General features: G+C 38.2%; 1 protein-coding gene across 3 annotated transcripts in view; it reads right to left on the reverse strand.

The window, feature by feature from the left end:
- MACROD2 (mono-ADP ribosylhydrolase 2) overlaps positions 1-21,941 on the reverse strand; it is an 892,508-nt gene that overhangs the window by 690,091 nt on the left and 180,476 nt on the right. For all 3 annotated transcript variants that reach the window (XM_056357738.1, XM_056357737.1, XM_056357736.1), the window contains exon 4: positions 7,911-7,940. In XM_056357738.1, the coding sequence (XP_056213713.1) occupies positions 7,911-7,940 (30 nt within the window). The remainder of the gene's footprint in view (positions 1-7,910; positions 7,941-21,941) is intronic.

Genomic DNA, 21,941 nt, shown 5'->3' on the forward strand with positions numbered 1-21,941 from the left:
ATACTCAAATGCCTGACTTACTGTATTTTCATTGTAGCATACAGCCACGTGTCACTTCCGGCACTCCTAGACTCTGTTTTCACGCTGAGAGCTGTGCTCCTCACCTCCAGCACCTCCAGCTGCAGGGGGAGAGTCTCAACAGAAGTATCCTAAGATGCCTGAGCAGCACCTCAGTAAATGAAAAAATAATTGTATTTTCTGCATGCAAGGCACACATGCAAGAAATGTATGCATTTGCCTATATGTGGAAAAAGTGTTTAACATTTTTAGAGCATATGTCCAATTCACTTTAAAAATGTACCATTAATCGCCTTAAACATCATGTGGTATCTGTGAATTAGGGAAGGTTTGTGATCACTCATCCTGCTTTGCAGCTCTGTCCCATAACATGATAAGAAAAAGAAAAAAAGAAAGAAATACATTCCTTACATAACTCCCTGCCTTTTCAGCTTGGATTTTTATCAAAAGCACCTTACATTTTCAATGACCATGAACTAAAGGTCTTTCCCAGTCTAACAAAATTAATGCCTTTTTATTATTATTTATTTATATACACACACACACAAGGCCTGACTTTCTGAAAAGTCTGCAAGATTCAGTCACAAATATATATGGTGGCATGCATATATATATGTATGTATATAAGAAAGCCATATATATGTATACATGTACCAGAAACTGTATGTTCATTTTTTAGTTGTGGGTACACAACACTGTAATTATCTCATAACGATTTTAAACAAAATGAGGAGAGTCAGTGTGACAGTCTAAGAAAGAAAAAGATTAAATTAAGCTGGAGCTCAGAGCGTTGTGGACTCAGCACTCAGTAACTGATGAGTGAATAATAAAACACCACCTTCTAATGCCTAATTAAGTCAACACAGCAGCAATATTAAAAGGCTGAGGATAGCAGCGAGTAAGTGTGCCCAGACACAGTAACTTTTAGATTATTTTAATGACCAAAATATACAGTCATGTTCCTATACCACTGGCTGGAAGAGGCACACGACTTTAAAGAATCAGGCTGAACATGTATTTTTAAAAAGTCATCGTTAGCGGAAGTCATTTATGTGCATCAATAACTATATGTACACATTTCAAACTTAACACCTGATCACATACCTGTATCAGCTCCTGTAGACAGCAAAACATAATTTATTTATTTTTTAAGTAACTGCTGGAAAAGTGTAATTAACAGGATACAATTAGGCAACAACTAAGAAATACTTAACATTAATCCAGAGACTTCCTGTTTATGATTATTACCCATAGCTATAAGAATGTATAAAATAACTGGAGAAAGGAAGTTAGTACCCTATACAGCCAAAGAGCAAAATAAGTATCATATTTAAACAAAAACAACAACAGAAAAACTCAAGTAGAGCACACATTTTAAATATAATCCTGGCAGCTTGGTTTAAGGGTCCTTTGAAATAAACTATGCTTATTTATTTATAGAGCTGTCATCATTATATCTCTAGATGCACTACAAAATGAGAAAACTTACTAATTCTAATTAAAGCTGAATTAAATCTCACATGGAAATATCCACTGCAATAACAGAAGGCAAAAAGCAAACATACATACACAGATTGAAGAAAGAAAGAAAAAACATTTCAAGAGTAACTGACCTGTGAAGAAAGACTTTGCCTACATGGGAAGTTCAAATAAATTCTATAAAAGTGGATAAATTACAGAGAAATCTGTTTGCTTTGATCTGATCCAACAAAAAGTTCATAAATAATAACAAGATTTTGGGCTGAGCCAAACACTTTGAAAGGGTTACAGTCTACCCCGAGCTACTGGGCTACCAATGGAACTAGTATTACAGCTGTACAGAAGGAAATACACCTAAATGCATAAATATTAAAATTTTAATTGGCTGATGTACTGTCACAGTGGGGGAACTTGTGGATACAGCCCTCTCAAACCCACTCTATTTACAGAGATGAAAAAGAACAGCATGCAAATAGTAAAAAGAGATAAAACATTTTAACAACCCTACAGAATTGCAGCAGCAATCTTATAGCAGAAAGGGATTAATTAGCAACAAAGGCAAATGGCCATTTGCCTTAAATTATCACTTCATCTACATGATCATTATTTGCTAGGAAAATCTTTGTACCTTCATGCTATTATCTAAATACCTAAGATATGATGACGCAGTGTACAAAGCAACCAAAAGCTTTTGAAGATAGTTGAAATCCCAGATAAAGCACAATTGGTTCCATGAAGCAGTTTGTGGCAAGCACACCCCAATCTGACAAATGCATTTGACATGACACAAGAACATGCCAACAGACTGGCATAAAAAAATACAAAATAATAATGCTTATTTTCTTGATGAAAGAATCCTGTCATTGATTCTTTCCTGAACTCTTTCTTCTACTCTCAAGGGATGCATTCATGTTACGTACACGTCATGCACAAATTTGAACTTTGGATTTAAACCCTTGCTTCACTTGCATTTAAATTATGTAAATATCAAGACCAAGTCCTGTAAAATCCAAAACAGAGAGCATCTCATCCTATTTCAGGATAAAACAGGCTTGTTTTCTTCCTGTTGCACATTTTGAATGGGCTAGCATAGGGCCAGTCTAGTATTCGTAGTATTCTCCTTTTACATTGCTATGGGGTGCTTTGCAAGTTGTCTTATACCTGCCTCCAAACTTCTTGTACAACTTTCACTTCTCAGTGTCATGAATATTCATTTGCCATGTAAGCTGACATCAAGTTACTATTCAGACAGTGCAAAATTCCCTTTCTTCTGGTAGGTTTAACCATCAGAAAGTGGCTGAAAACGGTTAGTAGTGTACCTAAGTCACGGCTATGAGAATAAAAACTTTATATCTACCCAAGCGGAGGGATGTCAAGAAAAGATACTTGTGTCAGCTGTTCCTTCCTGCCACTACTGACTGGATGATCCCCAGCTTTTTGATCTCCTTAGCTTGCAATTAATTGACAAATAGACAGGGTGGTTGGCAAACACCAGTGACTTCACAGCAGCACCCTATCAGCAGTTATCCTTGATTTCTATAGCATGAGCAGCAGCCACGATGGCTATGCTACACACCTGCTGTAGCCATGTTTGAAGATTAACTACTCCACCATCAAGCTGGACCCAAGTGGTACAACCCAGATGCTCAAACACTGGTATCTGGTGGTACTTCAGCTGCCCCAGGCACAGTGACAATGTGTGACCCCTCAAGCTGTCATTCTGGAAAGGTGCAGAACCCCACTCAACCGTGTCCAATCTGCCAGCTCCATGCCTTGGCGAGCCCACTGGGCTGATGTGACACTACGTGCCTGTAGGTGAGCATAGCTGCTAACATTTTGAAGTGGTATACTGACCCTCGCACAAAGTCCATCTCCTGCATCACGTGATTTTGTGCTCAGGCTTAGCAAAAGATCCCAGCCGTTGAACAGCTCATTTCCCTCCTGATAAATCTGTTTTCCAGGATAGAAGTCAGTCTGCAGTAATTTCTTTCTAGCAGGAGAAAACACTTTTTTTGCGACTATTATAATCTAAAGGCAAACAAAGAAGGCAAGTAAATCCCACTTTCAAAATGGAGTCTACCCAATAACATACAGAGAAACTCAGTTCCCTATTGCAATCATGAGCACAAGTTCCCCCTGCCGTAACAGTTGCTTAAAATGACATGTCTAAAAACTGTATCTTGGCAGACTGGAGGGGTAGGTCTGGTCTACATTTAAGATATGCTAACATACTTATGGCTATATAGGAATTAATCTTTTCCATGCCAGCAAAAGCCCTAGAAAAGACATAGTTACACTGGCCAAAAACAGAGAGACAGAAGGATGGAGAGAAACAGAGAAGCAGACAGATCTTTTGGGGCAACCAACTTAAATTGGGTCCAAACAATGCTTCCAAGAGACTGTGAATATAACCTGTCTCCTCTCAGAGTTTTTAAAGACAAAATTACCATTTTCAAGTACAGAGCTGACAAAAATTATGTTCATAACAGGACACACTAAACGATGATGTCTCCTTCTCCAACTCTAGCATAAGCAACAAAACCTAATGAGGCAAAAAACCTCAAACCCTACCTTGCTATTTTAGATACACCTTCAAATATAAGGTCAAAAAAAGCATGCCAATCTGGAAATCAGCATGCAACAAGAACTTGATTACAGTCAGCAAATGAAGTAAATGAAAAAATGAACCCCAAGGAAAATAACTGAAAAAAGGAGGTGGGGACAGTGGGGCACAAAACCCCCCAAAAAATCACAGACTATCTGAAACCTTAAGGGGGAGGAGAAATCTCAGCTCTTGCTAACTTTGCTTTAACATAGTGCATGAAATTACATACTTTCATTCGTTGACATGGCTGTAAAACAACGTAAAGGAAAAAAATTACCACACAAAATAGGGCATTTCAATTTCTTAACAGCCAAAACTTCATGATACATTTTTAAAAGGGGTCATTTTTCCTCAAAATATCAGATTTTTTTCCTTACTCCCTCCAAATGTAGGTAATTTTCTTAATAATTTTCACATTTGCACCGTTGAACATAATGGGACAAGTAATACACGTTGCACAAATAAGACATAATGCTCCATGCGAGTTAATAGGACCAGTGAGATGCTGAATGTGAGATAAATCTAGACCTGAAAGCAAAATATGCCTCCTAATTAAAAATCAATTATTAAAACCAGTAAAGAATGAAAAAGAAAAAAGGCTCCCTCACCAAACTCATAATGAAACCCTGGAAACTTCAGTTATTTGAAAAGCAGAAAGAAACCTTCGACATCTATATTTAACTAAAGATTCTTCTAAGACTCTATTGTGGGTTTCTCGATTTTATGATTAAACAGTTCTGTGAAAAATAGTTTCTGGTATCTTTTGTGCTTTTATCTCTCCATTCCAAATGGTCATGAAAATGAATAGACAGCATTTAAACGGGGAATGCAAGAACAAATCATTACTCTGGCTTTGGGAAATCAAAGTACACGGATGCCCTGATGTGGCTCCAAGGTGACACAAGGATGATAAGCAGCCACCCAAAACCACCAGCACCTAAACTTACAACCAAGTGTGCTATGTTTACCAATGTCGCCCGTTGGGTTCCTCAACAGTTCTCCTCCAGAAGATGGTTTTAACATACACATTGAGGTGTTCAAATAACTATTTCCAACTAACTTGTGTTAAATTCTGGAAAGATTTCAAATACAGAACAGCTCAAAAGTAGCTCAAAATCACTAAACCTGTTGCATGAGCTTGGACAAGTAGAAATTTCTGGTTTTCATTTTATGTAAAACTAAGGTAAGTATTCACGCCCCCAGCAGTGACAGAGAGATTAAATTAATGAGCATTACTGAAGAGATATGAATCCCATTATTGGAAAGACTACACCGGTACTATTCATTATCATTAATATTCAGCATCTGCAATCAAAAGAAGGCTTTGCTGTTTACGTATGTAATAAAATTTTAATAATTAACCAGCAATTTTTCACATGGAATGCTACCACCACATCCTTCTGAAAAAAGGCAAAAATCTATCCAGAATTTAAAATCCAAACCCCTTCAACTGGAAATGAAATTTCCCTTCTACAGACAAACGCACATTGCCAGCAACAAGTCATTTTTCCAAGAGGCAGGGGCTCCAGGCTTCATCTGCCTGCAGCAGGCGGGTGGGCCATCCAGAGGTGCCTCCATCTTGTGCCCCCCTGAGCAAGCTCCAGCCCGCAGACCCTGTGCAGACTTCCCCTTCTTTGAAAGGGCACGGCCAACACATGCACCCAAGGATGGAGCCACAGATGCCCGTGTCAGCTGCCCAAACTTGGGAGTACTTTGGCAACGAAATTCTCAACATTTTTCCTCAAAAGACTCCAAAAACCTAAGCGAGCACACTACAATGGAGCGTTGGCCGTCCTACCCAAGGGTGGCTCATGGAACCTCCAGAGCACAAACGCAGACCCTCAACCATCAACAATCAAATTCTAAGCCTCTAAACAGTCATATTTGGTATTTTACCTGCAAGCCTGAGCACGTGGTGTTATCCTTCTACTGGAGGTCCTCGTTGGAGAACCCCTGGGGGGCTACAGGGAGAGCTCCTCGAGGGAGGGTGTCAGGCTGCCCCGCGCCGCCCACAGCCAGTCACAGCCGGTTCCACAAGGGACTGGCCGTGGACAGGAACTCAACCCGCCACTGCAGCTTCCCGCCACCGCTGAGGAAACCTACTTAAGAAATGGCGGTGAAAGGCCAAAAGGACACCAGGGCATGAAGAGGGAGAGGAGATACAGAAGAGAAGGTGCAGAAGCGCACTACCTTAGCCTCCTGGGCTGCCACCACCTCAGCCTGGCCCCAGGAGGCGGGAGGGTGCGACACGGGAGGGAGGGGGCCGGGGGAGATGTTTTTAATTGCTTGTCAATTAACTTGATTGAAACTCCCCTGCTTTTTACACATAAAATACAGAAAAAAATCCCATCTTGACCTATGATATGGGCTCACCCCATCTGCCACAGAGGGAGAGCCATGTTATCTAGTGCCTTGCTAAACTAACATCAACTTTTGAAGTATGCCAGAAGAAATACCACGGAAAGTCGAGCCACACCCCTGCAGCAGCAGCAATGCTCTAGGAACCTGATTAGAATTTGAATATTTGCATTGATTTTTTTTATTATTATTATTATTTATTATTTTTGTTATGTTACCAGCTGGGAGCAAGTGCTGGACAGGAGGTAGGTGAACAGCTCCACAGCAGCATGAACGGCTGGCGAAGGATTACCTTTTCAAGGATTATCTTTTAAACAAAGAAGAATTTGGTATACTGCAAACAGCTAACCCGAATCAAAAGAAACAGATTAATCCAACAGGATTACCAGGTAAGGCTTCCCTGTACTTTAATGTCCAGACACACAGCTGAGAAACATGAACAGTTTTATTTAGATGCCCGGGTGCAGTTGTTAAGCACCTTTCCACGGTCCACAAAAAAAGGGCTGCCTGTTCCGTCAAGGCTGTTAAAACAAAAGCTTTGACAACTTATCCTCAAGCCTCACAAGCAACAGCATTCCTCTGTCTTTTTACAGAGCCCTTTCCTTTACCCTTGCATATGTAAGCTCTGATCATCAAGTCCTTTTAACTCTAGCCAGGAAGAAAGATTAGTTGCTGCCTGTACTGCTCCCGCACTGTGAAATTTCCAGAAATGAGCTCTTTTACTTCCCTCTGGGAGGCAAGGGAAGTCACAGAAAACTGAGATCCAGCTCTTCATGTTGGTTTTTTTTCCCTGAATTGTTAACATTCATGTAAGCTTTTACGGCCACAGTACTACAGTATTGCAAAAAGCAAAACAGCATTAATCGACTGAAATAAAACATCATCCATATATTTGGAAACAATACATACTATATGCACTTGAGCATGTCTGTATTACTAGAGGACATATAGGTAGCATCTCTTTTACATGCATCAAAGACTTGTTTTGAAATCTACTTAAGTATTCTGCCAAACAGAATGGGGGTAAGCAAACAAGTATATAAAAAAAGTACAAAGATAAAGACTCACTAATTTACTAAAATGACTTTTTACTGTGGTTTAATTATTTAACATTTTAAAAAACTGTTTATTTAATGCCCATTCGAGATTCCCTTCAGGTAAGTTAAAAATCCTAAATACTTATGTTGTGTTTAACATAAGGCAGTCCAGTTCCTTCATACAAGTCAGCCCTAGCCTAATCCCACGGGGAAACTGGACTCAGCAGCAGTCACAAACCCTGCCGCTTGATGATATGAAACATTATGGACTTTGGTTGAGTTTGCCCATCTCATAATTTTACATTTCTACCTTTTGAACTTACCACATGTTGTTTTATAACCAACTAAACACTACATTTGTTCAGCATATATTTCACATTTAAGAACAAATACAGCATTAAGGAAAGACTCACCTCCTCCACCACCAAGCAGGCTGGAATTAGCTGCAAGAAGAACAAAAGGAGAATCGTTAGCATCGAGCTTCCTAAACACAGATGGAACTGAAACAGATGATGTTTCACCAGAGATTTTCCATTATTTCAGTAACTTTGCCACTCTTCACTTATCCAAAAACATCTATTGTAAAAACAATCAATTATGTAAATTGTAATCACAGTCTTTACCTTTGCAATATTTTGCAATCTTTGAACAGAGAAGCTAATAAATAAGAGTAATACAATTATTAAAGCTAATGTGTTGAACAGCTTATGAAATGACAATCCAGAATTTATAATTCTATAAACCACATTCCTTTGTGATTACCAAATTAAGTACAAGTCTTTCATTTTAGAGAAACTTAAGTAGACTTCGATGCAACTTTTGACTACCTCCCCTTGTCTTCTATGACATGGGACCTTTGAGGAGGAGGATGAGAAACCTTGGTCCCATTGATATAAAAGGGTGTTTTACCATTGTATGCAATTAAGTTGGGATTTCACTCAGTATGCTTAATTGCCTCTGCACTGTAACCACCCAGCTACTCAAGCCAGAAATGGATAAATCACTTATGGAAAGCAATTTTCAGAGCATGGTGATACAAGATGGTCCTTCAAATTAAGCTAGTACAATTGGAGCCATGCCAGACATTTTCCCTTCACTGCCTAGGCAAAAACAGAAGGAAAGACTAGGCTTCTAAACCTGCCCTTTAGATGTGTGGAAGAGAAATCCCTGTCATATAGTAATATAGATAAAGCGCAGCATAAAAGCAAGAGTATAAGGGTTGGAAGCAAGTATTTCTTACTGCTTGCTGATAAGTAAAGGAGAAGCTATATCTAACCATTTCCTGCTGTAAGACAAGGATAGATGGCAAGATACACAGAATAAATCTGGTATTTTCTAGTATTCAAACTTTTTACTGTTAGACATTATTGTTTCTGTGATTTCCCTCCACTTCCTAAATAGAAGACTGTAAACACCAGAGTCTCTGCTGTTGTTTTTACCATCACTTGCTTGAGACTTTTAGCAAAAAAATGAGTTACCTTTGTCTTCATCATTTTTTTTCAGATATTCTACAAACATCTCTGACTTATCATCCCTTTCAGCTCAACCACTTGCAGCCAGCTGACACTGTAGTAAAACTGTCTTTATCAAAAAGCTAATTTTTTCCATGAAAGTAGCATACCCAAGATCTCTGATTTTAAAAGAAACATATACCATTAATACTATTATCTTACAGTGACTCTATAAGTAGCTCTATTTTATTCAAAATGCAATGTTCTTTAAAGAAATAAATGTGTAGCTGTATATCTGCATCGCTGACCATATCAAATCAAATTGCAAGCTACATACAGTTATCCATCCTAGGACTACTTGTTCCTACGCTGAGTGAGTGAATCGTTGAGACCAAGACCTAGAGAGATGTTGTGTGCATCTTTCTGATCCAAGTCTGGTTCGAATACTCTGGAAGATTAGATGGAGGAAAATGGGGCATTTTTTCTAAATAATCATTGTTTCTAAAACAAAGTAATTTGTAGCCATTTTCAAAGAAGTGCCTGTTTGAAGATACAGAAAGATTGGAGCAAGAGGCACAGGCACAAAATGGAAAACTGAAAAAAAGGACAAGATCATCCATACCTGATAAACATCTCTATAGGCTATCCTCTATAAAAGTGCTATCATGGAATAAATATCACCATATATAAACCGCCTTTGAAAAAATGTGTGCAGACATACTGCAAAGACCGCCACTGAACTTCAATCTTTCTGAATTGACCTATTCTTGCCCTCACTGAAATTCACTATTAAAGAAAGAAACAAATTAAAAATAGGCCCACATATTTTTACAGCAGCTTCCAAAAGCCTCCTGTAACAGGCAGCATCACCCTCCCTGCAATATGAGTTTATCCAAGATAAAATTCAGCATACTTTATATCAGAAGAAAATAAAAGTAACAAAGTGTCATCTACTGCTGTGAGTCTGCTGTTCAAGCTTATTCTTTTTGGCATTGTAGAATACACCTACAATTACCATTCTAATTCTTGAGTGAGTCAAACTCTAGGATTTCAGTTATTAAGTTTGAGAGACTTGAGAGACACTGCTAAGGCCTGCTAAACCTCACTGCAACCAAAGTTTCCACTGCTAAAATAGTTTCTTCTGACACTCAGCCAACATCCCCATTGCAAACTCTCATTCAATGGCTTCTCAGAGAATTATGTTTCTCTCATTAAGTTTTGCTGACAATGTTCATCTTTCTAAAACTTGTTAATAACATATACTATAAGTCAGCATCGCACACTTCTCTATAGAAACAGCAAAAACAGTTGAAATAGATTTTTGGCTGCAATGCATCTACCACAGCTATTGAAATTGCAGTAATAATTTACAGGCACTGTTTTTTTAAAGAATTATGCTTGCATACTAGAAGGAAAATCAAACCGCTTTCCTATGATGCAAGGAAAGAACACAACTGAATCATACTTATAATATCCTTTCCAGAAAGATAATGTGTCACTCATAGAGCAAGAACTTTTACTTTCAGATTTTTCAGACTTTACTTGAAAGGTTCAATAAAATATACCTCTCTTCCCATCTTTGGGAAAGCCCTACCATTAAGGAAGTAACCTGTCACTTAGCATCTTAGAAATACTTTTCCCCAACCAGAGCTTGGAGAGGAGGTCAGCACAGTCCCATGGTTGTAATCACATCGTATTACGTTGGAGCGAGCACGGCCTCACTTCTGAGTCCCTCAGTGTTAATCCACCGCTGCATTTTGTCCATCAGTGCTCCCAAATGACCAAGGCTTGCAAAACACTTTGAAAGGGGCTCCTGCTGTCGAGGTTCAACTATGGGTAGGTATGAGCAACCGGCGGTGGGATCCTAGAAGCTTTCAACCACCAAACGTCACACAGTCCAAACTGCTCCCCAGGTTGCACCACTACACTGTGCATGTGCACAACTCTCCCACCTAACTCAGGGCATGCCCAGCCTTAGGTAGCACATATTACAACATTTGTAGGCAATTAGTAAATCCGTCTTAACTAACCTCTTGTCCTTATTTCACGATTCCAGAACTGCACAAGATTCTGAAGTTATAGAAGACTTGGCGTGGGAGCAAAGAGGAAGTCTGAATTGCTACCAAGTTACCAAGGCAAAGAACAGTAAAAGAAAACAAACAAGCATAAGAGGGGTTCCAAAGGAACGTGAGGTAAAGATTTCTTGCACCTCATTTCATTCCCCATGTTACCCTTTCAAGTCAATTGGCCCAACCTTTCTAGATTGCCCCCTTACTAAGTACAGTGTACAATACATTCCTGGGCATTAATTCTGAAAGTCTGTTTACAATACAAACCTTGAAATATTATTTTAATAAGTACTCATTTATACTAAGAGGAGTGATGACACAGAGTGGGCAGGCTGCCAGCAGACTACGTACTTCCTTGTCAGATTGAAATATTACACACATTGATAAAGCCCCATCCAAAACATCTCTCTTGGTGATGGCCTGCAAGAGGCAGCAGAGGTGAGAGCTCATATACTTTTAAATATTTTTTCTTGCACCAGTAACACAAGCTTCAATAAAAAAAAACCAAAAACAATAGTTACAAAAAAAAAAAGGGGGGGGGGGGGGAGACATATCTGGGGACCAGTTCCTGTGATGTACTTCAAATAGTAGTAGCTTCAGGATGAGACAAACCACAGCACAGGAGATGCTGCAGCTCACCTCTGTTTATAGAAGGAATATTGAACTCTGCGTTTTGATAGGCAGATCTCATCTCGCCTCCACAGTCTGCCTCAGTACAGCGAAGGGAAATAATCTAGAAGTAGCAGCATGGCTTTCAGCCTTTTACTTCTAGATTTATTTTTGTTAGTACAGTAGAATCATTAGCAGTAAGAAGTGTTTCTACAAAGTTGAGTCTCATCCCTAAGAAAAAAATCCACTATAAAGAAATAAATCCAATTAAAAGAAAAAACAGCCTCTTATCACAGAGTATAACTATTTAGCCCTTAATGAGATGTTTATGACCTGAGATTCAACCAGAAGTTCAGTGTTTCAAGTGACCTGGCACCTCATCAGACTAGACTTTTATGCTTTTTAACATAGAGCAGCAGCACCAGGACAGCACTGCTAAACAAACTCTGCTAACACAGGTCAGGTCTACCCAGAAAACTCCACTCTTGCTCTAAGAAACAAAAGTCCTTCCAAAACACTTCTGTGGGAAGAGAGGAAAAAAAGAGAAAAGAAAAAGAAAAGACTTGGAAGGAAAGAATTTAAAGTAAGCTTAGTTTCTCATTACAGAATACCCACAATGAAATCTCAGGACACTAAAATGTACAAATTTGAATAATGAATATACCAGCATGTTTGACAAATAAGAACTGGACACGAATGTTTTAAATCTCAGTCTTCGTAATGAGTTAAGTCATATAGCTTTCCAACACTTTTTTGACTGTATAAGCAGACCAGAAACTCTGGCACAGGTCTTAACATTTTCCTCAATGTTCTCTTTACAAAAGCATCCTTGCCAAGAAGTAGGATTATTTGACATTTTGCGGAAACCAAATGAATGCTGAAGAAGTTCACCTCAAATGAAACTGAAAATCTTTCTGCACTGTAAGCCAAAAGGTATAAAAAGTGAAAAAGGATGTATGTACGGGTTGCTTAAACAGACATTTGCAGACACAGTATTATTTTTTCTGCTGTCAACTCTGCAGAATTTAGAAAATAGAAAAGATGTGAATACCAATTTTTGTGATGTCTCTGGAGATAACATGCTTTTAGCTTTGTTAACAACATAGCTGAATGACTCTGGTTACTTTTTGTTGGCATATACTCATCTGACAACATTTTAAAAACGTAAATTCTTCTGGGAGCATGTCTTTGTCAAGTATTAATGGCACTAGTAACTTAAATTGACATCTATGTCATGCAGCCATGCATCTGTCAGTATAATAAAAATACACTTTTAAAAGATTACTTGATATTGTCTGACTTTGGCAGCAGATGTTTGAGCTTATTTTGATGTAAAAAAGATTGAATATTTTTGTCAATACTTTCTAATTGTAAAATTTATTCAAGAAGACATCTTTATAACTGGCAGTGTTGTAAGATGCAAGACATTCTATTGCCTCAGACACCATTTTTATTCATCAATAAAACATCATAACAGGCAGCTGGTGAGCAGAGTACCAGTAATTTATGGAAGGGGAAGCTACATTTCTTCTACATGTTTTGTGAGACATCCTTACCTGTCACTGCATTTTGTTTGATCTTTTCTTAAGAAAGCAGAGAGAACAGAGGAGTGAGCTAACAACTGCACCTTATACATTCAACCATTTTTAACATGAGATGGTTTTTGGTGCCTTAAAGTAAAAAGCGTTAGGCTTACAGATCATGAAGTAATTTTGAAGTATACACAGTTAATAAAATACAGCCATACACAATATACTACAATACAGTCACCACTATAATTAACTTTACTCAAAATACCTCCTTGCACACAAAGCCACAGCAATCAGAAGAGGTAAAATAACATTATAATAACAGACTGGGCCAGATTTGAAAAGTTATGTAACTGCTTAATGGTGCAAAGCAGAGACTACTTGAAATTAGAAAACCATCCAGCCTACAAAATAAGGTTGACTTCAAACGTTTAGGTACATCCATAAGTACCACTATTAGCATCTTCAGACACCTATATGCCTTCTGTAAATACAGCCTTCTGATGCTTACTCAATATGGAGAGTGTTATTTTTATAAATATATATATATAACCTGCATGCAACTGTACACCAGAAACAGCTCCGTAATATGGTTAGCAGCAATTTACATAACTGTTTTCTACGATGCAGAAGATTTCTACAAAAAAGTTGCTTCTCTCCATACCTGAAAAAGGCTTTTGCCGCTCTGGACTAACACCAAAGGGCCAAACTGGGACGGAATCCTTTGGCTCATGCACAAACTGGAGCCTCACGGAGATGGCTACACTCAGAGTGCAAGGGCAGGGGGTCAGACCCCCAGAGGACCCACTGCTCTGCGCGCTCCAGCCCTGACACCACAGCTCCTTGGAGCAATCCCTGCATTGGCCAAAGACCTGGCCTTGAGCCACTCTGCTCCTGAAATGCTTCAGAGTTTACCCAAATAATTTTGGGGTTTGCTTGCTTTTAATGGGTGATTGACAGCACATCATACTCCTCAATACACAAAGACTTGAGATTCCATGTATTAAGAAATCTCCTCTTATGCCCATAAAAAACCTCTGTAAATAGAAGCGAATGTTAGTAAAAATCACCAACTTCAAGCTCTCTTTCTAAATAGCCAAGATGTCAAGAAGCATGACCAAATGAGTCCAAACAATTCAGTTTGTGAAGCTTCCACTATCTGTGTTAGCAAACCAGATGATGTGGGAGACAAAAAAAAAAGGGACTGAATTTTCAATGCCTTACCTTTTTCTCAGATACTGAATATGTACACTACAAATTTGTCCTGCTTTAAAGATAAATAAGACCTAACTGAATGCTTTGTGCAATTAAAAGTACATGCTTTATAAAACGGCTTCGTGGTTTACTTGTCATACAACCTGTGCTGTTCTATTCCCCCCTCACAAATTCTGTATTGAGAACAAATTCTTAAAAATAAATTTTGCCATCTTTGCAAATAAAGTAGTCATTTATCTCCCACTTCAAGCTTGTAAAGGGTATTTCATAGGTAGATTAAGGAAACAAAAAACATCAGCATACTAATAAGTGCTCTGGAGTTGATGCTGTCAAGGAAATTGCCTTCACAACAATCTGAATTCAATAAGGAAACAATAACTGTTGAAACTTTTCAGTTATTGTTCTCCTTATAATACATTACCAACTCAATATATAATGTGTATTTATGCAAGAAAGCTATTTTTAGAAATTATGTATTATACCCATTAAGCTCAATCAGTCATATGCAGAAAAATCTCTGAAATCTGATATGAAGAGGGGAAAAAAAAACCGAACACCAAACCCACAAAAACGAATGCAGGCAAGGAAGCAGCCAGCAGCAGCGTATCAGCGTCCTGTGAAGGCAGTATAGGTATAAGCACACAGCTATCATCTGGCATTTAAAATTTAGAGTACATCAGAGGCATACCTTCAAAGTAGAAGGAGAAAAAATGACAGGTTTTTACCTTGCAGTGAAATACACTAATTGCTTTAATGCAGAGTGAGAGAAAATTAACAGAAATTGAAGTTGACTAACACATACTGAGAAAAACACATGAGGGAAGGCATTTGGCCTAGAGTACTTCCTAAACGGTGCTGTATAAACTTCCATATGGACTGAAGATTAGGCTCCAACTTTAATAGGAGCCTAAATTTTACATTAGCCTGAGGACTCTAAATCACCACAATTGCTTCTTGGTGGGGAAGTCAACCAACCACAGCAAAAAAATGTAACTTGAAAGAATATGCAAAAAAACAGATTAACTCATTTTTAAGAATGGTATTCATCATGAAAATCTTCAGTCCCAAACACAACTCCACAAAACATTTCCAGGTGAAATCCCACAAAAACTTCAGTTCACACATTCATAGCAATGAAATTAATAGCCTTCATACCCATCCACTGGTATCATTTTCAGCTAGACAGAAACATCTATTCCAAATCAAAGGAAAGAAAGTGATGCAAAAGGAAAAGGTTTCCCGCCAGCACCTTGTGAAGGACAGTTAGAAGAACCTGTTTGATGAGGCTGATCTCATCCCTGGGAGGGAGAACACAGACCTGTTGAATCAGAAGCTGTAGTTTGAAGGGAGGAAGCTAGAAAAGGCTAAAACTGGCTGGCAAGCACAGAAACGTCCATCATCATGTTTCGTGTGAACCCCTTTGCAGAGTTCACACTTATCTCATTTTTTTTCTGGCAAACGGGAGAAAGGTGCAAAGCAGGAATAATTTCATTCTGAAACACAGGTTGATAAATTGTCACACACTACCTGATGCTAAAGAGAAAGCTATGAATTACGATTTCATCCATTTTGTGTGTCAATTCGTGGTTTGCTCAACCACTTAATGTTGCCTTCTAGATCATCAAGGTAGTTTAGAATACAGCCGAGTTGAAACATAAAACAACAGGAACTTATTTCAGGGGAGAATAATGAGGAAAAAAATATTCAGGTCTGCTACAGCCAATTCTTCATCTCGTAATTTGGGCCATTTGTGTGGTTTGTAAATGTAACATTAAAGGGAATCAAAGTGCTGTAGTATATAATTAATCCATTAAAGTCGAGTCATCACCAATATTTAAAAACCTACGCAAAATAGAATAACAGGTAGTCGTAGGTTCTACCTGAACAATTAGAAAAGCAGTTTTGGTAGTAATTCTTTCAAAATAATTAGTGAAATTTATATAATTCATGCATCTTTTCAGTATCCCAAAGGCACGAGAACATGTTATCTGGAAAACAGAAAAAAAACCCAGAATGAATTCTTTGTGATTTCTTTGCGCTTTCTTTGCTTTTATCTTTTCAAATTTACAACCAGCACTGAACCTCCCAAAGTCTACCTGTACACAAGAACACTACCCTATGAGCTTTTTTGTCTTTTTTTAAATATTTTTAAAACATTGGTATGGTACTTATGGTGTAGCTATTCATAAGATTTAATTTCAATTTCCTTCACAAGGAAGTAATTGCATAATATTTTACTTCAAGAGGGAAAACATCTGATTGGATAAAGTTTTAATAAAGCAACAATTACGCTCTGAAAATCAAAAAGAAATCAAAAGGTGATAAAAGCTAACATCTTTCAGTCTTAAAACATTAATATTCAACATTCAGGCTACAAAACAATAAAAAAACCTACCTCATTATGAAACCAAAGGCAACTGCTGAAAAGAAGCTACCTGGGGCCTTGCCCCGACAGCAGTACGCGCAGGGTAACAGCAGTAAGAGGTACCCTGTGGTGTAGGCACACCCTGCGGTGCTTCTGATTTACTCAAAGGCAGTCTAAGCAAGGTCAATCCTGGCTACAGCTGCAGGGCTGACCTCAGTGGGCATGTTTTCAAATAAAACTGAGTGCCCACACCACTGTTTTTTCTTAGGGTATTAACACTAATGAACAATATTCAGTTTAAAAAAAGAAAAAGAAGATGAAAAAAGAAAGGAGGAGGGGGGGGGGGGGGAAAAAGGCACACCTCATGCCCTGCCAAAACAGCCCTCACATTTTTTTCCAGCTAAGCAGACAAGACTTCACTTGCAAATTTTGCCACAAAGTTAGAGGAAGGCAAGGTGTTATTGCACTGTTTTTGCAAGAGCAGCCTGGAAGGAAGGTTTTGACAGCGAATTACAAGCTCCTGCAAGCAACTAGCGCAGACATGTAGGATTTAAGGAGCCTGCAAGTAAAGGATTGAAGTAAGGTCTACTTTAAAATGTATCCAACTGGGTGAACGTAACACGCTCTGCATATGAACGTGTTGTATAACTTCTCTAATGATCCTTTCTCTACATATCCTGAAATTAGAACCAGCTCCCACTGTGGTCAGTGTGAGCCACATTACAGAAGAAACAGAGAATCTGGTTATGTATTTTACTGTACTTTTTTTGTTTTCAAGCACAGGCCCAAACTGTTGCTATAGGGCTAAATATTTGTATAACTATGGTCATGTATTCCTTTATAAGGGAAAGTGGAACTTAATAACCTCAGTATTTCAGTCAAACCAGGAATAATGCTTGCAGTAAAATATGGACTGGATGTCTCACACAGTGCCGATGCATATTGTCTCAAATCTTTGTGTACTGTTGTCAAATACACTATCCATACTTTATCTTAATTAATTCTTTCAAAAAGTTACCATCTATAAGCTGAAAAATAAATGAAAAAAAAAAATCTTGAGAAGACCATAAAAGATATTAAGAATACAGTGTAGCCATCAACTTACTCTATCAGAGAAATCAGAAATTGCCCCTTTTATGATAAAAGTAAGTCACCTTAGTCACAGGGAGATCAGTTATCCTCTCCATTTTACTGTTCCTGGAACATATAATCCATGACATCTCTTAAAATGGAAAAAGATAATCTAAAGTTTGAAAAAATTCAGAAAAAATGTATTTTTACTGTTAGCTTACCATTCTCATGTGTCCTGAAAACTTAAAAACCTCTACTCAGGATCTTTAAAGTAAAAGGAGATCACGAGTAATCAAAACAATGTGAAGGTCTGTAGGTATTTTCAAACGCGTGACAGAGCCAAGAGCCCAGATGCAATCCGTGGCAATGACAGGATTTCAGATTGTGTGGGACAATTCTTTGTTCCTCTCAGCTTGTTGGGGGTTTCTACTCTTTCCCAGCTGCAGATGCTCACAGTTCATGATTTATCTCAGCACTCGTCAGGTTGGAGCCATACTGCTCAGTTCCTTGCCTACCACACAGTGCTCTCCACCTCATTTGCCTGCAAGTCAGCTGCGTACCTGCTCCTTGGGTACCCCATGGCGCCATGAGAAATAAAGCAAGGAGTCAGGTTTATTATACTCTCGAGATACTTCTCTAACACTAAGATTACAGGCAGTTCTTAATGATGAAGGAGATTAACGCTATTATAAACATAAAAAATAAAATGCAGCAAATAGGCACTGTTGTTATAAGACTGTGCATTCAAGCAGATAATATCTGGCAGAAGTGGTATTCAGGCTTTGATGAAAAATTAACTGAGGTTAGGCCGGACAAGAATCCTTCATTTTCTCTGAAGCACAACAGAAGGGTAGGCTGGCTGCACTGTCACACACCAATAATGCCAGGCAGAAAGAGAAATCATCAGGCTGCAACACCTAATCAATAGCTTGATCATATATGCTCCAAAGTGTCATCCCTAGAATTACACATTCTTGCTTCCTGCTAATTCCACTGGTCAACTGTAGATAAGGAAATGTTGCCTATATTGGGCAGGACTCATGCTACCTGTTGAAGTGGGGCTATTCCCAGTTAGACAATATATTTCAGTTGTCTAGAGCAGACAAGACTGTTGGATGCAGATCAGAAGACCGCATGTGGAAGACTGATTCCCTAAATGGCCAGTGCCGAGAGGCAGGCACTGTCAGGTGGCAATGTGGGACATCTGTGTTTTGTGAACCTAAGGTGGATAACATGAATTCATGCTCTGGTGGCTGATGCTTGTGGTTAATCACCACCACCACAAGCACTTCCACCACAAATGATTTCAGCTACAACCACTACTCAAAACAGCAAGAACTGCTGGCACTTGCTATTTTTGCTAACATTTTCTTTCATTGCTTCAAATAACACTTTGCCCATTGACTAAAGAGCAGTACTACTGTGTAAAACAAATAAGCAAACAAGTTTGACTCTTTGCCACAACTCAATCACAAGCTTTTTGTATACCATAGCACCTAACTGTTAAAGGTATTCTCACAGAGAGCTTCAATAAAAAGGACGATGGCTTACTAATCAGAGCTTATGACATGGGAAACAAAGAAAAAAAATCCTACAAACAATTTGTACAATCAGACCAAAGAAAAATTTGGGAAAGATAATTAATCACTTCAGAATATGCTGCTCCTTTTTTCCCTATTACTGAGTATTTTTTAGGTGTTGTTCAAATAAGCACATCTATGCTTTTGTTTACCTATCTTTCTGTAAGGCAAAAAGGGAGAAAAATAGATGTGGCACAAAATCCACATTAGGATGAATGAGTGTGGTCCAAGTTTAGTCATTTTTCTCCCAAACATTGCAATGCATACAGCTCATCTAGAGCAACCTTCTGAAAACATGTCCTCACTAAGTTGGCATTTTAATGAGTTATCATTCCTTCTATAGTTTATATCAAAAAATTCAAAATTCTAAGAAGCTCCAAGCTTTCATATAGACCTTTGGAATCCAGGATTAGCATGGAATGCACAGTGACCTATTCCACATCTAGGAGACACAAACAGAGATGCTATAATCTAATTTGTGTAAAGCAAACATTTCATTTCATTATTCCGTATACTACTAGCATGATTTATGAGTCAGCTGAGTACTTTTGAAAAATGTACGAAGACAATAAAGACAGAATTAGGCAAATGTTAGTACAAATGCTGCTTTAATGAATACACAGACCAGTAATGTCAAAGGATATTACAGGCACCTTTAGCTACATATACACATCCGTAAGGCAGGTAAAGTATGTTTTTATAGCTGTTCAGAAAAGAAAAAGATGAATCATCTTTTAAAGCTCTATATAAAATTACTTCTCTAGTGGCAATTAATAGAGAGAGGTCCCAGAACACCAGCCACCTGCTTTAATCATCAGGGAGAAAGAAATTAAATGACATTTTTAAAAAAAAAAACTTCATTGAATATGGAAAATTATGTTTTCTCTTTGAAAGCAACTATAGCAATCTTATATTCTATAACCACGTTAGCAAAGAAACGGTTCACTGGATAGCTAGAGAAAATATTTTCTCTCTGAAGCATCAGAGAGATTACAATACAAAACCTACACTACTATATACATAGCATAAATTTATGGCCATGATTCTCAGGAAGAGATGTCCTGTCAATTTATCTCTAATAATGTTGTGATCTAAGGATATCACTCCTACCAAGTATAAAACCCACAAAGAGTCAAAAAATTTACCCGGATTTGTTACAGGCAGAAAAAAACCCACTCCTCTGGCTGGAATAAGTGACTGTGCGGGAGCATGGCTCTTTTCTTCCCCTAAAGTCTCAGGCAGTCTTTTCTTTATACTTCAAACAAATTAAATGTACCGCAATTAATGATTATAGTTTTTCCTTCAATCAGCCCATATTCCTCTAGGAAATTAACTTAGCTATTAAAAGCCTAAAGGCTGGAAAGGAACCTAGTTAGATGAGTTTTACCTCCTCTGTATTGCCTCTGTAATCAAATGCAGTTTCCCCACCAGTTTAATTCTAATCAGTTTAATTACTGAAAATTACAACGAAAAAAAACCCCTTACTTCTTATACCAGAACAAAGGAGAAAAGCTACACGTGGTAACACAAGAATACTGGGTGGCAACAGTCTGATACTGCACGAGGGAGAAAAAATGACTGAAAATAAAGACAAATTCTAATAATCCTTAGACAACAACTATCAGACTGAGGAGGTGGAAACAGCAAGCCACAAGCCAAGAATAAAACTCAGTGCAGATGATTTCCAAGGTGTGAAATTGGAGGAAGAGTTTATTACTTCAGTATTACAAAGCCTAGATTACACAGGACCTGTGTAGCTCCACTGAGTCTTAAGTTGTATTTCCTACTCAGTCTTTTGGTCAAATGCTTGCTGCACAGAGCAATGGAAAAGCAAAACAAGCACCACCTGGGACGGCTTAATTCTGTCTTTCTCACCAAAGAAAGAAACTAATAATTCAAGCATAGGGGAGCTGTCCATGCACATGGGGAAAAAAGTAGGCTAGGAGCCACACTCTTTTCTTGCCATGTCTCCAAAACAAAATTGTTCTATCAGTCCATGCTAAGGAAGGAGAAGCCAAGGGAAAACATGGAAATAAACATCTTAAGTGTAGAAGAACACTCTGGTGGAAAGCAAACTGAGGAATAACACCAGGAGGAGAACGGATTCTAACAAAGAAGTCCAGGATTGAGACACAAAGGAAAGAATCCCTAAAACAAAAGGAGTGCTAGTTGAAATGCTTTCTTCTATATGCTATAAAAATACTGAGATTGAAAGTCTCTTAAACAAGTCTGTGAGATGCACACAGAGTTATATAGAAATATCTAGAAAGTATGCATGCTTTCCTCCACAGCAAAAGTATTCCTTAGTGTTATGAAACTCTTTTTTTAAAAAGCAATTATTTCCTGGCATGTTTCTCTTTTGCCACAAGGAAGCTTCTATGCTGATCAGAAAAATACAAGGTAGTATCATGCTTTTATTTCTTTTGACATAATCAAAACATGAAACAAATCCGTTCTTTCATTGCATCTTAATTTATTTTTATGATTTTTCCACTTGGACCATAATGGCTTTACTGTCTACTTCACAATTTTAAGGACCTCAACCAAGGCCACTT

The sequence above is a fragment of the Falco biarmicus genome, chromosome 12, assembly GCF_023638135.1.
Source record: "Falco biarmicus isolate bFalBia1 chromosome 12, bFalBia1.pri, whole genome shotgun sequence".
Classification (NCBI taxonomy): domain Eukaryota; kingdom Metazoa; phylum Chordata; class Aves; order Falconiformes; family Falconidae; genus Falco; species Falco biarmicus.